This window comes from Archocentrus centrarchus, chromosome 8 (assembly GCF_007364275.1).
Source record: "Archocentrus centrarchus isolate MPI-CPG fArcCen1 chromosome 8, fArcCen1, whole genome shotgun sequence".
Taxonomy (NCBI): Eukaryota; Metazoa; Chordata; class Actinopteri; order Cichliformes; family Cichlidae; genus Archocentrus; species Archocentrus centrarchus.
This window is the reverse complement of record NC_044353.1, coordinates 21,454,070-21,467,635: the sequence shown is the minus strand read 5'-3', so window position 1 is coordinate 21,467,635 and position 13,566 is coordinate 21,454,070. Positions and strand designations below refer to the sequence as shown.

Sequence of the window (13,566 nt, the reverse complement as noted above, 5' to 3'; positions counted from 1 at the left end):
TTTCTACTTTACTTTCCAGAAAAATGAAGTGGAGTTTTGGATTGATTAATAGAACTGGTTTGTTGTTGCAGAAAATGTAAATGTTTTACAAGTCACCTGCTTTAGCAGGCTGATTTGGTTTAGTGCCCTTACTAAGCTGTATGCACTTGTGCTAGTCACAAGGTTTGAAGCAAAGGTCATGCAGTATGCTCTCAGCCTGTCACAATTATTCAAGATGCTGAAAACACCAGACATGCTCCTGCTCTTCTGTCTTGTCGGGGCAGCAAGTGCCATGTACAAACAGTGGATTCCTGATACCAACTATGAGAATAAGACCAACTGGGACAAAGGGAATGTTCCCTGTGGCAATGACATAATTCAGTTTCCGGCTCAAAGAAAAGTGTCTGTGTTTGTGGAGACCACACATGCTGTGCAGGAGATGAGGATGCCACTTGATGGAGAGTTCATCCTAACCTCAGGGGCTGGATTTTATGTTGTCGGTGGACAGGACCCAGACTGTGGAACGGGTGTCACGACTGAGTTCAAAGATTCTGAGTCACTTCAGTGGTTCAATCCAACTCTGTGGCAGACAGCTGCAACTCTGAATGACCTGCAGCAAGGAAACTTCCTCTTCTCGGTCCACGACGAGAGCGTCCCCTGCCATTATGACGATGTTGTTTTTAAAGCCCTCTCCTCCTTCAGAGTGGACACCAGCTCCAGTCATTCTAGCATTGCTGTCAAATCTGTGTCTGTGCTGGGGAATACATTTACTAGCCAATCGGAGTTCTCCCAATATCTCAGCTCAAGTTCAGGCAGACTGCAGTTTCATGGATCCTCTGCTGCCACTGTTGGAAACTCAGGCTGTGAGGATCCCTCTGGCTGTGACTGTGGGAATTCTGTACACCATCAGCAGATCTGTAGCACAATAACATGTGACTCGCCAAGCTGCAAGAAGCCTCTTCGCCCCATAGGACACTGCTGTGATGTGTGTGGTGCCATTGTTACCATTCATTTTGAGGAAGGTTTTAACCTTCAGACTTACAGGGAACGAATCCGTCACCTTTTTCTTGCCCTGCCACAATACAAATCCATTAAGCTGGGGATGTCAAAAGTCTTAAAGTCACAACGGCTGATGGGGATCATCAGTCTTGGCACGTCATCTGAAATCCAGGTAGTAATGCTGGATGGAGAGAAGGGAATACAGTCTGCAGCTTTGGCTCAGGACATAGTGAAGGATGCTCATTCTCACGGCTCTATCATGGGAATCACAGGAGCTGAAGTTCAAAGTGCTTCCGAGGAGCAGTCTGGAGGCAGTGCAGGGCTGGTGGTTGGAGTTGTTTTTGGAGTTTTTCTACTGATTACACTCATTATTATCTTGGCTGTATTGATTCGTAAGGGGGTTGTTCAAATGCCAACTCTGAGCAGATTTAAGAATAACAGTGATATGCCAGATCTTGGTGGGCCTCTTGACTACGGTTTTGATAATCCTATGTTTGACAAGCCCTCGATGATGCCCGATATTCCTAGTCTATATGGGACTGGAGCTAATAATTCAATCTCTATGACTCAGACAGCTGTGCACTTTGTAAATCCAGTTTATGATGAGAATGAAACAGATTTTAATGTCTGAAGTTAAACATCAGTTAGCACTTAATGACAGAGCACTTTCAAATATGGTGATTTTAAAGCCCGTGATATAGTTGCTTACAGTTTTACAACCACGGAACAATGCAAATAAGTGAACTGACAGGCACCAAATCTTCGAATAACTAAATTAACGTGTAACACAAATAAATGAAATGTTGGCAGACAACTGTGTGTTTTCCCTCCTCATTCATATCACATTTAAGAGCAATAAAGTTTCAAAATGCTGCAATATATCCATAACACATCATGTGCTGCATAGTTTCCTCCGTGTTGCACATTTACCACCACCAACTGGTATTTAACCTTGTATGTAATGTGTGTGGGGAGAAAAAAAAAACCTCTTTGTGTACAATATCTTTACAAAGCTTGTTATGTAACATCAATAAATACATTGTTTCTTTTCTTTTACAAGCTAACTGTGAAGTCAGCTCATAATCTGTTAGCAAATACATGATTCAGTGTTAACCAGAGAAACTACATTGTCTGACAGCCAGGCCAGAATGTATAAAGGCTCAGTGAAGTCAGCCATGTATAAATGTATGAAGCAATTTAACATGGGGGATAATGAATGGCAAGTAACGATGACCGGCATGCCAGGCAGAGAAACCTCTGCTGTTCTTTACCACACATGCAGCTGCTGCCTGGCTCTCCTTTTCCATCGATACTCTTGTATGTGGCACCTTTATGTGAACCTTCCCCACTCAGCTCTCCTTCAATATAGTGTCTTCCCAAGTAAACCCTCTCTGAAGTCACAGCTTAATACCAGCATTCAAAGCATCCAGGATGTTTGAGTAGCTGTGCTGCCAGGGGCTGGTGTTGATCAGCTTTTTGTTGTTCTCCATCACACGCAGGAAGTGATGTGCAGTGTTTGGGTCAAAGGTCAGACTTCTTGAGTCTAAAAAATGATGAGATGCAATGTCGATATAAAACTAAGATTTGACAGCAGGGAAAAAAATGATGTATTGAAAGGTTATTTAAATTTCAAGAAGTCTTCTTGGGTCTCAGAGTTAGGCAGGTTAGAAAGTTGAGATTCGGGCATTGAGGATTTGGTCCCTGTAATTAGGCACAGAGATTCTTCATGTGGATTTTCACAGTGTAATAACTATTAACTTTATGTGGCTGTACTACATCAGTGCTCTGAGCTCAATGCTAATGTTAGTATACAAGATGAGCGCACAACAGTTATAAAGAAATTAGCTGTGTGAGGTCACAAAATGGGTCGCTGAAGATATTTCAGTTCATTCTAAGGGCAACATGAATGCTTGCAAACTTGTAGTGTTGCTCATGACTCAACAAATTAATTGTCACAGACAACCATATACTTTTTGCAGCGCTGTTTTAGTCTGGGCTAATGTGATCAGTTTGCTGACGCCGATAACCCATCAAGTGTCATCTCTAGTTTCATGCCAGAATAAAAAGATCACATTGTAAGATACATTGGACAATGTGTCTGAGGACGTTCTTGTGTAACTAAGTATTAAATGTGGAACAAAGCCCATGCTGTCAATGAAACTCTCCACTTTTGCACATCATGCTCAGCTTTTCGCTGTAGCAGGTGAAAATCAGGTTGCATGGTTCAAGTGTAATATCAGTTACTATTGTGGCTAAGAGTGTCCATGTAGTTCATGTTTACAGTGGGCAGCCATACATTTCGTTCCTTTCTTCTTTCCTGGAACAAGCCAATTTCATTCAATTTCATTATATTTGGCTATCAGGGGACGTTCCATTGTATGGTAAGACCATAAAATATTATAAAGAGAAGCACAGTGATTTGCTATGAACGATGGTGGTGGCAGCAGAAACAACAACAACAAAAAAAAATCCCTCAAAAACCCTTTTACAGGGAAAAAAAAAAAAACCCTCTGGACAAACCAGGATCAGGGAGAGTCACATATGCCTTGACCGCTTGGTTATGGGAAAGTAAAGAAAAAAGCGTGTGGGGAGATGACACACAGCAAAACATTTAAGAATTATGACTTAGCAGCTTGGTGGGGGTCATAACTGCAGATCAGGGACATGCAACCTGATGTATTTATTGTCAGTGATTTTTTTTCTCTCTTTGCATTCCCCTCCCTAGTTGCAGTGGATGTGAAATTTCTTTTGTTTAAAAACCAAAATACAAACAACAGAAACATTGTACTTCTTTTATGTATAAAATATCCCAGAAGTTGAAATTCCTGCTCTGAGTGCACTGTCAACACAGCAGTGTCCAAAATAAACTCTTTGACAACTCTTTGAAAACTTTGTGCTATTCCAACAGGCTGTGACACTTTTGGCCAAAATGATTTCACACTCACTTGACTATATAAACTCCCCGTACCTGCAGGAAGTCAACATCGGACTTTCAGCTGGACATTTTGTTTATATGAGCCGATGTTTTTGTCAGCTCTGCTCTTTTCTGCTCCAGATTAAAACATTATGCATTAGAGCAGGGATCCTGCATTAGAGTATCACATCATCACATTGTTAAAATAATGGCGTTAAGTCATTTTTTTTTAAATGAAAGCTTTATTTCTGCCTAAATCATCATATTTTCGATGTTTTGTTCTTTTTTTTTTTGTCTTTTCTGAAAAACGTGAAAAAAAAAGACTTAGGTCATAATTTTAACAAGGTGACAATATTCAAACCAGAGTATTGTGCTTTAAATTAGAAACAGAAAGTAGGTTATGATGTAATATTTCTCTTCATAAGGTTACCTTTATTAAATCATCATTTACAGTTGCTGAGGGACTCTCACGGATCTCCCCCAGTTTCTTCTGGAGCTCAGCCTACATGTACAGTCTACAACACATACTGTATCTGCCTGCTTGCATCTGCCTAAATGAGCTTACACACTAAAAACATTGTTCAGCCATTATATTCCAAGTGATTTTTACTCTTTTTTTTTTTTTTATCCTGTAAAGAAATTATACTTCTTTTTGACCTCAATCTGCATGCATGCTTCCCCCAAAGATGCAGCTGAGTGCCCCTTGTGCTCCTCTCACAGTCGAGACACATCAAGCAGTCCTCTATCAGGAAGAAACCTTTGAGAGGAAGCTCATGAACCTCACAAGGGATCCACCAAGCAGCAGTTTTGAAATTGATCTGAGATGTCTCTGGCAGTAGGAAACCAGACAAGTCAGGCAGGATTTTAGGGCTTTGCTGGGGCCGTCTGTACAGAAGTCGCATACCACGTCTTTTAGCAGTTATGTGCTGGATGTCTGAATTGCAGGATCTTCCAGCTCAAACACTCCTCAGTGTTACTGCTAAGAGTTTCCATGGTTCAGAGTTCTTCTAAACTTGATCCAGTTGAGTTTTGCACTTACAGTAGTTTCCTTTTCCTGCCTTTTCTAAGATTCAGAGATTCTCAGAGTGCATAAGGAATCAATTGAGAACCACACCTAAAGTATTTTGTACCCTCTCAATTTTCACACTTCCCTCGCTTTGCACTTCATCCATCCTCTCCAAGTTTAGGACAGAGCTGATTGCACTGAAAGTAGGACATAAATGTATAATTGAGCCAGCCAGAGAGGGGAATGCATATCTGCCCAAGTTAGATTCAACTCATTGTCATTGTGCACACAAGGCACACAACGAAACGATCGTTCCAGATCACTCGTCCAGAGACGAGCATCTGCGGTCATGCAGCCAGAGACCGGCACTACCGTTAGGCAATGTGGTTTAAGTGTCTTGCCCAAGGACACAACGCAGCACAGGGACAGGGGCTCAAACTAGCAACCCTCCAGCTGCGTCTATCCACTGCGCCACTGCCACTAAGGTCAGACTAACTGCACAACTGACAGGTTATTGTTAAAATATAACAATTTAAAAAAAATGCATCAAGATTCTGTTTTGAGTGAGACTAATAAATTATGCACCAATATCCTTTATAGATTACATCTGAGCTGATGTTGAACATCTGTTTTACCCACAGGACTTCTGGTAAATGAGGACAGTCTCCTTTTTCTTTTGTTAGACACATGAAGATAGCATCACTTATCTAGAGTACATCCTCCTCATTTCCTGTCATGCAGCACAAAGGCAACAATGGCACTTGGGAGCAGCAAGTGGAGATTATCACTATGGCCAAAACAATGGCTTTTCACTCTGCACGTCTCTCTCAAATACAGACCCACACACCACTGTATTGTCAGAAGCTTAAAAAAGTCACTGTAAACAGGAGATGGCCAAAACAGGATGTTCAGTGTCTAGTAAAAACTGCATGGTACAACATTAGTTAACTCGGAACTCAGCATATTTATGTGACGCATTCCCAGAAATATGAACTCAGGCAGGAAGTTAGTGTCCCTAATTAGAGTCAAGGCTCTGCATCATACAGTAAACCTTTATTCTGTAACAAGAAGAAGTAATGCAGCAACGGGGCGCCCAGGTGGCTTAGTGGTGACGCCAGCGACCGCATACATATCATATGCCACGTTGTGGTGCGGGTTCGAGTCCCGGCCTATCACCAACTTGCCCGCGTGTCTTCCCCCCATTTCCTGTCTCCCTGCCCTGATGATAAAAGCTGCTGTAGCCAAAACTGCAAAAGAAAAAGAAGTAATGCAACAAGTTGAACATGCACACACCCTTTAAGCAAATTACAGCATTGAAACATTTTTTTAATAGCAGTAAATTCAACTTACATCTGTTTACAAAAGTTAAGAGAGTGAACATTAACATGCTACTGTGCAGAGGTTATTAAAAATAGTCAGGGTAAAAACAAATACAAAAAAATAAAAAATAAAACATTTTCAAGATCCTGCTTTAGTCTAATTCCACTGTGAAATGCTACATTGTGTAGTATACAATTGTTTAAAAATACTGTGGTATTAGATTTTACAGTAAGTCAGAACAGTAATCACAACAACAGAATTGGCCTTCATTACCAGTAACCTACTCTAGGCCTGATGTGGCTTCCTGTTTGAAAACAAATACAGAGACAAAATACAAGAACACAAGTAAATGTGAATGTGTTTAAAAGGCTGTTGAATTCATACCCATGTATTACACTTTTAATGCACAGGCACAGGCAATGCAGGCACACGAGATGCAGTTTTACCCCACAGAGGAATACATGTTCAGGGGACACAGACCCCCACAATCATGTCTCTGTTAACTCTGCCAAATGGCACACAATGACAGCACACAGTGCTGCACTCAGATAAATGTCTTTCAGTTTGTGAAACCATGCAGCGCAGGTAACACCAAGCAACCAAACAGAGACATTTTTGGTGATCATCCTGAGCTAAAAAGAAACTGTAAAGGAATCCCATTAAGGATTTATCTCATGCTTGACATACTCATCTTGACATCCAACCCGCACGTGACGTTCACTTCACAATGCTCCACTGACCTTTAACTCTTGATGAGCACACAGCAGGACGGTGCTCCACATCTTTTATTATCTGCAGGAAAGAATGAAACCAAGAACAAGAACCAGTGTTTGTAAATGAAAGATTTACTCGGGAGTCAGAACAATAAGAACAACAAAATGTGCAAAAACTGTCAAAAAACATTCACAATTTTGTCTTTTTAGGTTTTGGCTCTGCTCCAGTTCGTGACTTATTAGCTTAAAGAAGGCAAGCATTTCTTGGGGATGGAATGTTCTTGTTTGGCAGTTGTCTGACTTTAGTCCAAACTGAGCATGTGTTTCACAGACTGAAGACAAAAAAAGTATCTTTAATCAAGAGTAATGTAGTAGCAGAGTAAATACAGCAGAGTAGCAGTAACTACTAGAAATAATTTTAATAAGTAATGTTTTTTAAGAATATTCTGACTTGGCTCATCCATAAGCTCAAAGGTATTACAAAGCAAAGTGGCTGGCTTTGTTTCAAACTGTTCCCAACATTAAATATTGTGTTTAGAAACGACCGTGACTGACACCGGGTTGTGAAATCTGTGTTTGAAGGCTTCTGTAGTCCAGTATTTGAAGTACAGCAATAACATGACAAAGAATGTGTGACTGTACAAGTACTGCCTGAATATCCTGTGTAACTCACAATTCGGTGTCCTCGATGCAGTCAGGCTCCTCTAATGTCTCTCGCCGCCTCTTACAGGCATCTAAGATCTTTTTCCTTGGTCCTAGGGGAATATGGATACTCTTAAAGTCATGATCAGAGCACAGCAGCAGCGCTGCAAGGTCGATCTTCTCCCTCTTGAAGACAGAGAAAAACTCGCTCATGCTCTGAGTGGCGAGGAAGACCTCCAAAGGGCTCGTATCAGGCTCATCATCATCATCCAGCCCGAGTTCAACCTCTTCCCAAGGCACCTCCTCCAAGTTTCTCCCCTGTAGGCTGCTTGCACTGCCAATGCTGTCTTCGTCTAGACTCTGGTGCTGCTGCAACCGACTGGACAAACGCACATTATTGCCTGACCGGGCCAAACTGGCTGCATCTTGTCCGAGGTCAAACATTCCTCCACTCACATAGTTCCTCCTAAAGACCATGGTGCCAAGACCGGGTCGGTTGAAAAGGGAATCGTGTCCAGAGTCGGTGCTGATCTCGGAATAGTCCACATCTGGTCCGTGCAGGTCTGGCTCACTGATGGCACGTGAAATGGCATCGTCATTGTCTCTGGGAAACATGTCACGAACATTGCGCCGGCCTCGGTCCTTTGGGTTGGCATAAGTCCCTTGTTTGACAAACATGACATCATTACCCAACTGAAGTCCAGAGAGGGAGCGTACACTCTTCCTTCCATCTTCGTAGATTTTAAAGGTGCCATCTCCTTGTTTTTTCCTCTCCAGCTTCTTCTGGATCTTCGTCTTCCCTCGGCTTGTGGCATGGAGAGTTGCCTGACATGATAGAAACAATGCAGCAGTGAGGCACAATCAGAAATCAAAGCAATACATCTGAAAGGCTTTTGCAGATTTGAGACAAATATTCTTAAAGCTAGTATCTTCCATATTTTATTAATGACAAATTTTAACTGATTTATAAGCTGTTGCTACTTTTTACATTGCTTTTGGCCTCAGTTGGCATCTAGGCTTTCAATTCTTGGTTGCACTTCCATCCAAACTGAAATATAATGGATAGACTGTCCAAGAGCCCAATTTTGATGCACCAATTTTTTTCTTTTCTTTTTTTTTTTTTTGCTGCAGTTTATAAAAATTTGCATCTCAAAACTGAAGTTACGAATACACTTAAAATACATTTTCTGTGGTTTGAAAGAATTTTGTCCAAATGTTTTTCATTCACAATTTTGAGGGATACAGCTATGACATTTCATTATCTAGAAAAAGATGTGTAAAAAAGTTATTTACTGCATTCTTTCAATTATTTATTTAGTTACTATGGACTTCTTACATATATATTATTAAAAATTGGGATATAAAGGTTGTATTGGTGTATAGCATGTTGAAATACTCCAAATAACATCACTACAACAAGATGAGCTCTGGTGAACTTGTCCCATGGTAGGTTATAAAGGGTTAAAGGCTGGTTTGACGTGAGGACAAATTAATTTTTAAAACGAGTCAACCCCGGACTCTATATCTTCTGCAAGAAGGTGAGGGCTGACACTCTGGTTGGAGGATATACGACAGGCCTGACAGAACCCTCTGTGCTTGTTTGAGTACAGATCGCTCAGGTGAGGAACACGTAAATATGTAATCAGTTTGTTGGTAATTTCTCAGTGACCATGCTAGTTTTTTTACTTAGTCTACTCAGACTTTGCGGTTAAAAGAGGAAAAATCTTTTTAGTTGACAACTTATTCATGCAAAAGTCCCCCAAAAAATTAATAACAAAAACAAATGACAACTAACAAACCTGGGAATATGGCACACTGACAGTGGCTGTGTTAAAGTTGTGCAGCTTGTGGCTAAGAGAGCTGCTTGTGTAGCTGGAAAAGCTCATGACATCTGATGCAGACATCTCAGAGACTTCCTTGTAAAACTTTCTCTCCATGCGTTTGTGGTGCTTCTTCTGCATCTTCATGCATTCTTTGATTCGCCGCTCAGCATCATGAAACGCCCGGTCCTTCAGCTTGCTGACCAGCTTGGGATTAAGGCTCGTCTGCTTGGCAGCAATGGAATCCAGGTAGCGAACACAATCCATGTGATTCTTTGTGGCAGCCATGTCCAAAGGCGTGTGGTAGTCATTGTCCAGGCACCATATGTTGGCACCAAAAGACACCAGGAAGAAAAGGCAGTTGAGGTGACCATTAGCAGCTGCAAGGTGGAGTGGCGTGTTGCCCCATATGTCACACTTGTCTGGGTTTCCCCTGAAGATCACAAGAAAGGTGTTGGACAGATTTTAAAAATCATTTAGCAAATATCTACATGTAAAAACATCTGAAAATTCCTATTCAGAACATGAGGACAGAGGCTGGCTTCTGCCTGACGTCTCACTCATCAGCAATGTGATTTTTGATGATTTCATCATTGATTGACCATGCGTGATTTGTTAAATAGACCTTATTTAATAATTTAAACCTTAAACACTACATTTAATTGTAGAAAACAACTGCTCATCTTCTGTAGTTTTGATTAATGGAAAAAGACTGTTTGGGTTAATGTCAACCCCCCCAGTGAAAGGACTACATTGAAATGAATCCTTTAAATAAAACAAAATTTACCCTTGGCTGACATTCCACGACCTTAGGGTCACCTCTATCTGTATTGCAGTGGTGCTGCCAGTTTGTAATATGACCATGGGCTTGTCAGTTCCACAGATACACTACCATTATCCTCTTTCAGGGAAGACTGCAAAAAGAATGCTTTTGCATGGATGGTGACATCACACTGAAGGACTCAAAGCAGAACATATTGTTAAGCTGGTTAGGTGACTTTGAGGACACATTTTCATCGAGGTTTTTTTTATTGTATATTACGAGTGTGCACATCTGTTAAAGCTGTTTGTACGTTTGCTCATTACTAACAATTTTTACAAACAAGCATTTCAAGAAGCAACTTTCTGGGAATGCGTTAAAAACATTATTTATTCATAATATATAATTTCTGTAGAGCCAAACTGAGGTTAATATTTCTACTTTTTCAGTATACAGCCCTCTTGTTGGCATCACACTCCCTGTATTTACATGCTTAGTGACCTGTTTTGTGTCTTGTCCATGTACCTCGACAGAGGTACTCTGTGTCCTTAGCAGCTGACTGTGACTGCAGCTTTATTTACACTTATTTCATGAGAAAAACTACATTTATTGTTACACAGCAGATGATAAACTCTGGTTCGCTGCTGGGGCATTTCAGGAAGACACTGACTTTAAAAATAAATATGCTTAACATTTCTTTAGCTCTCACAGTTTGCATACAATGGAGTAAGAATTAATGAGAGATGTTTATGCCTTTGAATTTTTTAATCAGTTGAGCAGATTCATAATGGCCCCTTTTTTGGCAGGGCTGGCATGCAAACCAGGTCAAGCAGATATGATGAGAAATGGGCTGTTGCATGCGAACACCAATCACATTTGTAGATTGTGCTGAATTCTGGCCAGCACTAAAGATATAGCAGCCCCCTAATAAGATCTTATTTTTATATTTAATTTGATAATTGATTTTCCCATCTCTGGGATTAAATTGTGGAAATATTATAAAACAACCACAATAATATCTCTAAGTCAAACTCTGTTTTAAAGAACTCGTGTACTGTCATCATCATCATGCAACCATGTGAGTCTTTTATGGGCAAATATAGTTTTTCGTTTTACATGAAATACTCAGGCAGTTCTACAATGTAAAGCATTAAGTAAACCCGCCACACCGTCTGAGGACCCTGAGCAGTGCCATGACTTTGAACAGCGTATATTTATGATATATGTGAACATCCGACTCCAGACGGGTCAGTGCCTCCGGTACCCGTCACAAACCTCACCGCACGTCACTGCCTAACAGTATATCTGCATAGTTGTCAAAGACAACAAATACTGATCAAGTGTTATTTCGGTGCCTTTTATACTCAAGTAATGAATACAAACATTTAAAGGTTGTGCTGCGAAACTGGGTGTAGTTTAAGCTGAAATGTGATTTTCTGTAGAAGCACGCGGACCACTATGGATACAGTTTATGAATAACATTTTGCGCGTATGTTCTCATAAATCATACACACCCCCTCGCAATGATCAGTCGCAGAGCTTCCAGATTGCCGTGATAAGCGGCCCATAACGTCGGTGTCATGCCATCCTCATCCGGTGCATTGAGATCCTTCCGAGTTGCCTCCTTTAGCAGGTCCAGGTAGCCGTCCCGGGCCGCCTTGTGGTACCTGTCATTCATGGTGCACAATTAAACCACGCTGCTCGACTCCATTCCGATTCATCAACGTTCCCACCATCGTCTTTGTGCGTGAACGTAATGGAAGCAAAGCAGCTACAGGCCCAGTTTGTCCTTCTAATCACTCGGAGCCAGTTGGTCGCTTCGGATCACAGAAGGAGCGCCAGGCTGAACGCGTCGGTGGTATCTAAGGACGCCACAAAGCGCATATTGTGTCCCACAGTGCTTCCTGTGGCCGAGGTGGTCCGAAACTGAAATACCTCTTTTGGTCTCTAAACAACAAAAAGAAGTCCCACCCTATATATATATATATATATATATATATATATATATATATATATATATATATATATATATATATATATATATATATATATATATATATATATGATAAAGAGTTTCTAATCACACTTGTGTCTTTTCATATAACATATTCTGATATTCTAAAATGTTATTAGCATTTCTGCAACTTTTCTTTATTCCTTTGAACTAATATTTCACAGAGGGTAATAAATCTCAATATAAAATTATGAATCAAATCCACCAGATGAAATAATTACAAACGTAATTACAAAGTCACGTCTCATGTAGCTGGAACATAGAGGGGGGAAAAAAATCCGACACTCTGTTGTCTCTGTTTATCCTTTTGAATAAACCATTGTTCTCACATTAAACTTTCCATTGCACACAAAGAATGATTTCATTAATACAAAGGAGTGTTGCAAGAACGAAGCACCTCACCTCACACTCCACCCTGAAGAAAAAGAGCAACGCTGTAACATAAGCATGCATGTTCTTAGTCGTACTACTCAGCTGAAGCTTCCATGACTAAGGGTACATAACTTGACCAGATGTGGTACACCTGGGAGATTTAGATGTTCAAATATTAAGGTAATTTGCTGTATTTCTTTAATAATAAATAAAAACAACAACAACAACAACAACAACAAAAACATAAAACTATGCAACTACAGACTAAAAAGGTATTCAATACAACCTGCAACCATTTAGAGATCATAGCTTGTAGCTGCTTACAATCTAAACCAGAAGAAAGGATTTATTTTAAAAAAAATGAAACAGTGACAACATAAAACCTCAAAAGTATTTATGAATACAAAAATGTGTAATATGACATAACATAGTGTTTTTCATGTACACTATTTACACACCCATAGCATTCCTTGCATAACAATAAACTGTATAATATCAAAACACAGCTGTTTATCAGTAAATGAACTAGTTTCTTGTGTTTAGTTTCTTTTTTCTCTGAAATGTCTTTTGAACTTTACAGAAATATTTTGTGCAGTACACGGTCTGTTTGGAATGTGTACGCTTGTAACAGATTTATTGACATTTATGACACTTTGTAGAGCTCATGCCTGTGTTTTCCAGGGCACATAAATGCCATGACTGTCTAAACTGTTCTCAGAATCTTGTTAAGACAGATAAGCTTTCTTTTTTTTTAACAGGATAGGTCCTTGATAAGGGCTATTTTTGTATTATTATGCAGCTGTTTTACCTGTTTTGTTGAAATTCTTTAATTAGATGGTAATAGATAGTGTTGATGAATTAAAGAAAACTGCACAGCTGACTTAATTATAATAATTTTCCTTCAGGAATTTCATCTGATTTTGATGCTAAACATGTTTGCTTGTTAAACATGTTTGTTTATTATTATTATTATGCACACAGTGTTAAAACCAGAAACGGGTGTTTAGAAATGAAATTTTGTTTGTTG

At 40.0% G+C, this 13,566-nt stretch overlaps 2 protein-coding genes across 3 annotated transcripts; one reads left to right on the top strand and one right to left on the bottom strand.

Annotated features, from left to right (window-relative positions):
• The first annotated feature begins 198 nt into the window (after positions 1-198).
• Positions 199-1,668, top strand: amn (amnion associated transmembrane protein). The gene has a single exon (XM_030736723.1). The coding sequence runs from the start codon at positions 215-217 to the stop codon at positions 1,607-1,609; it is 1,395 nt and encodes a 464-aa protein (XP_030592583.1). The 5' UTR covers positions 199-214; the 3' UTR covers positions 1,610-1,668.
• A 4,588-nt stretch (positions 1,669-6,256) lies between these two features.
• Positions 6,257-11,985, bottom strand: ush1ga (Usher syndrome 1Ga (autosomal recessive)). Of its 2 annotated transcripts, XM_030736009.1 has the most exons (4): positions 11,668-11,985; positions 9,373-9,826; positions 7,605-8,398; positions 6,257-7,010 (listed from the first exon to the last, which is right to left on the bottom strand). In XM_030736009.1, exons 1-4 carry the CDS (start codon positions 11,829-11,831, stop codon positions 7,007-7,009), a joined length of 1,416 nt encoding a protein of 471 aa, XP_030591869.1. In that variant the 5' UTR covers positions 11,832-11,985; the 3' UTR covers positions 6,257-7,006. The 2 variants fall into 2 exon arrangements, with proteins under 2 accessions (XP_030591869.1, XP_030591871.1); XM_030736011.1 differs by lacking the exon at positions 6,257-7,010 and having other exon boundaries at positions 7,601-8,398.
• Between the last annotated feature and the right edge of the window lie 1,581 nt (positions 11,986-13,566).

What these genes read in the sequence shown, in the direction of transcription:
- amn (XM_030736723.1), top strand. Translation starts at nt 215, where the DNA reads ATGCTGAAAACACCAGACATGCTCCTGCTCTTCTGTCTTGTCGGGGCA.
- ush1ga (XM_030736009.1), bottom strand. Translation starts at nt 11,831, where the DNA reads ATGAATGACAGGTACCACAAGGCGGCCCGGGACGGCTACCTGGACCTG. An exon ending in CGACTGATCATTGCGAGGGG is followed by an intron (nt 9,827 to 11,667) that starts GTGTGTATGATT and finishes TGTGATCTTCAG; the next exon opens with GGGAAACCCAGACAAGTGTG. An exon ending in TCAGTGTGCCATATTCCCAG is followed by an intron (nt 8,399 to 9,372) that starts GTTTGTTAGTTG and finishes CTATCATGTCAG; the next exon opens with GCAACTCTCCATGCCACAAG.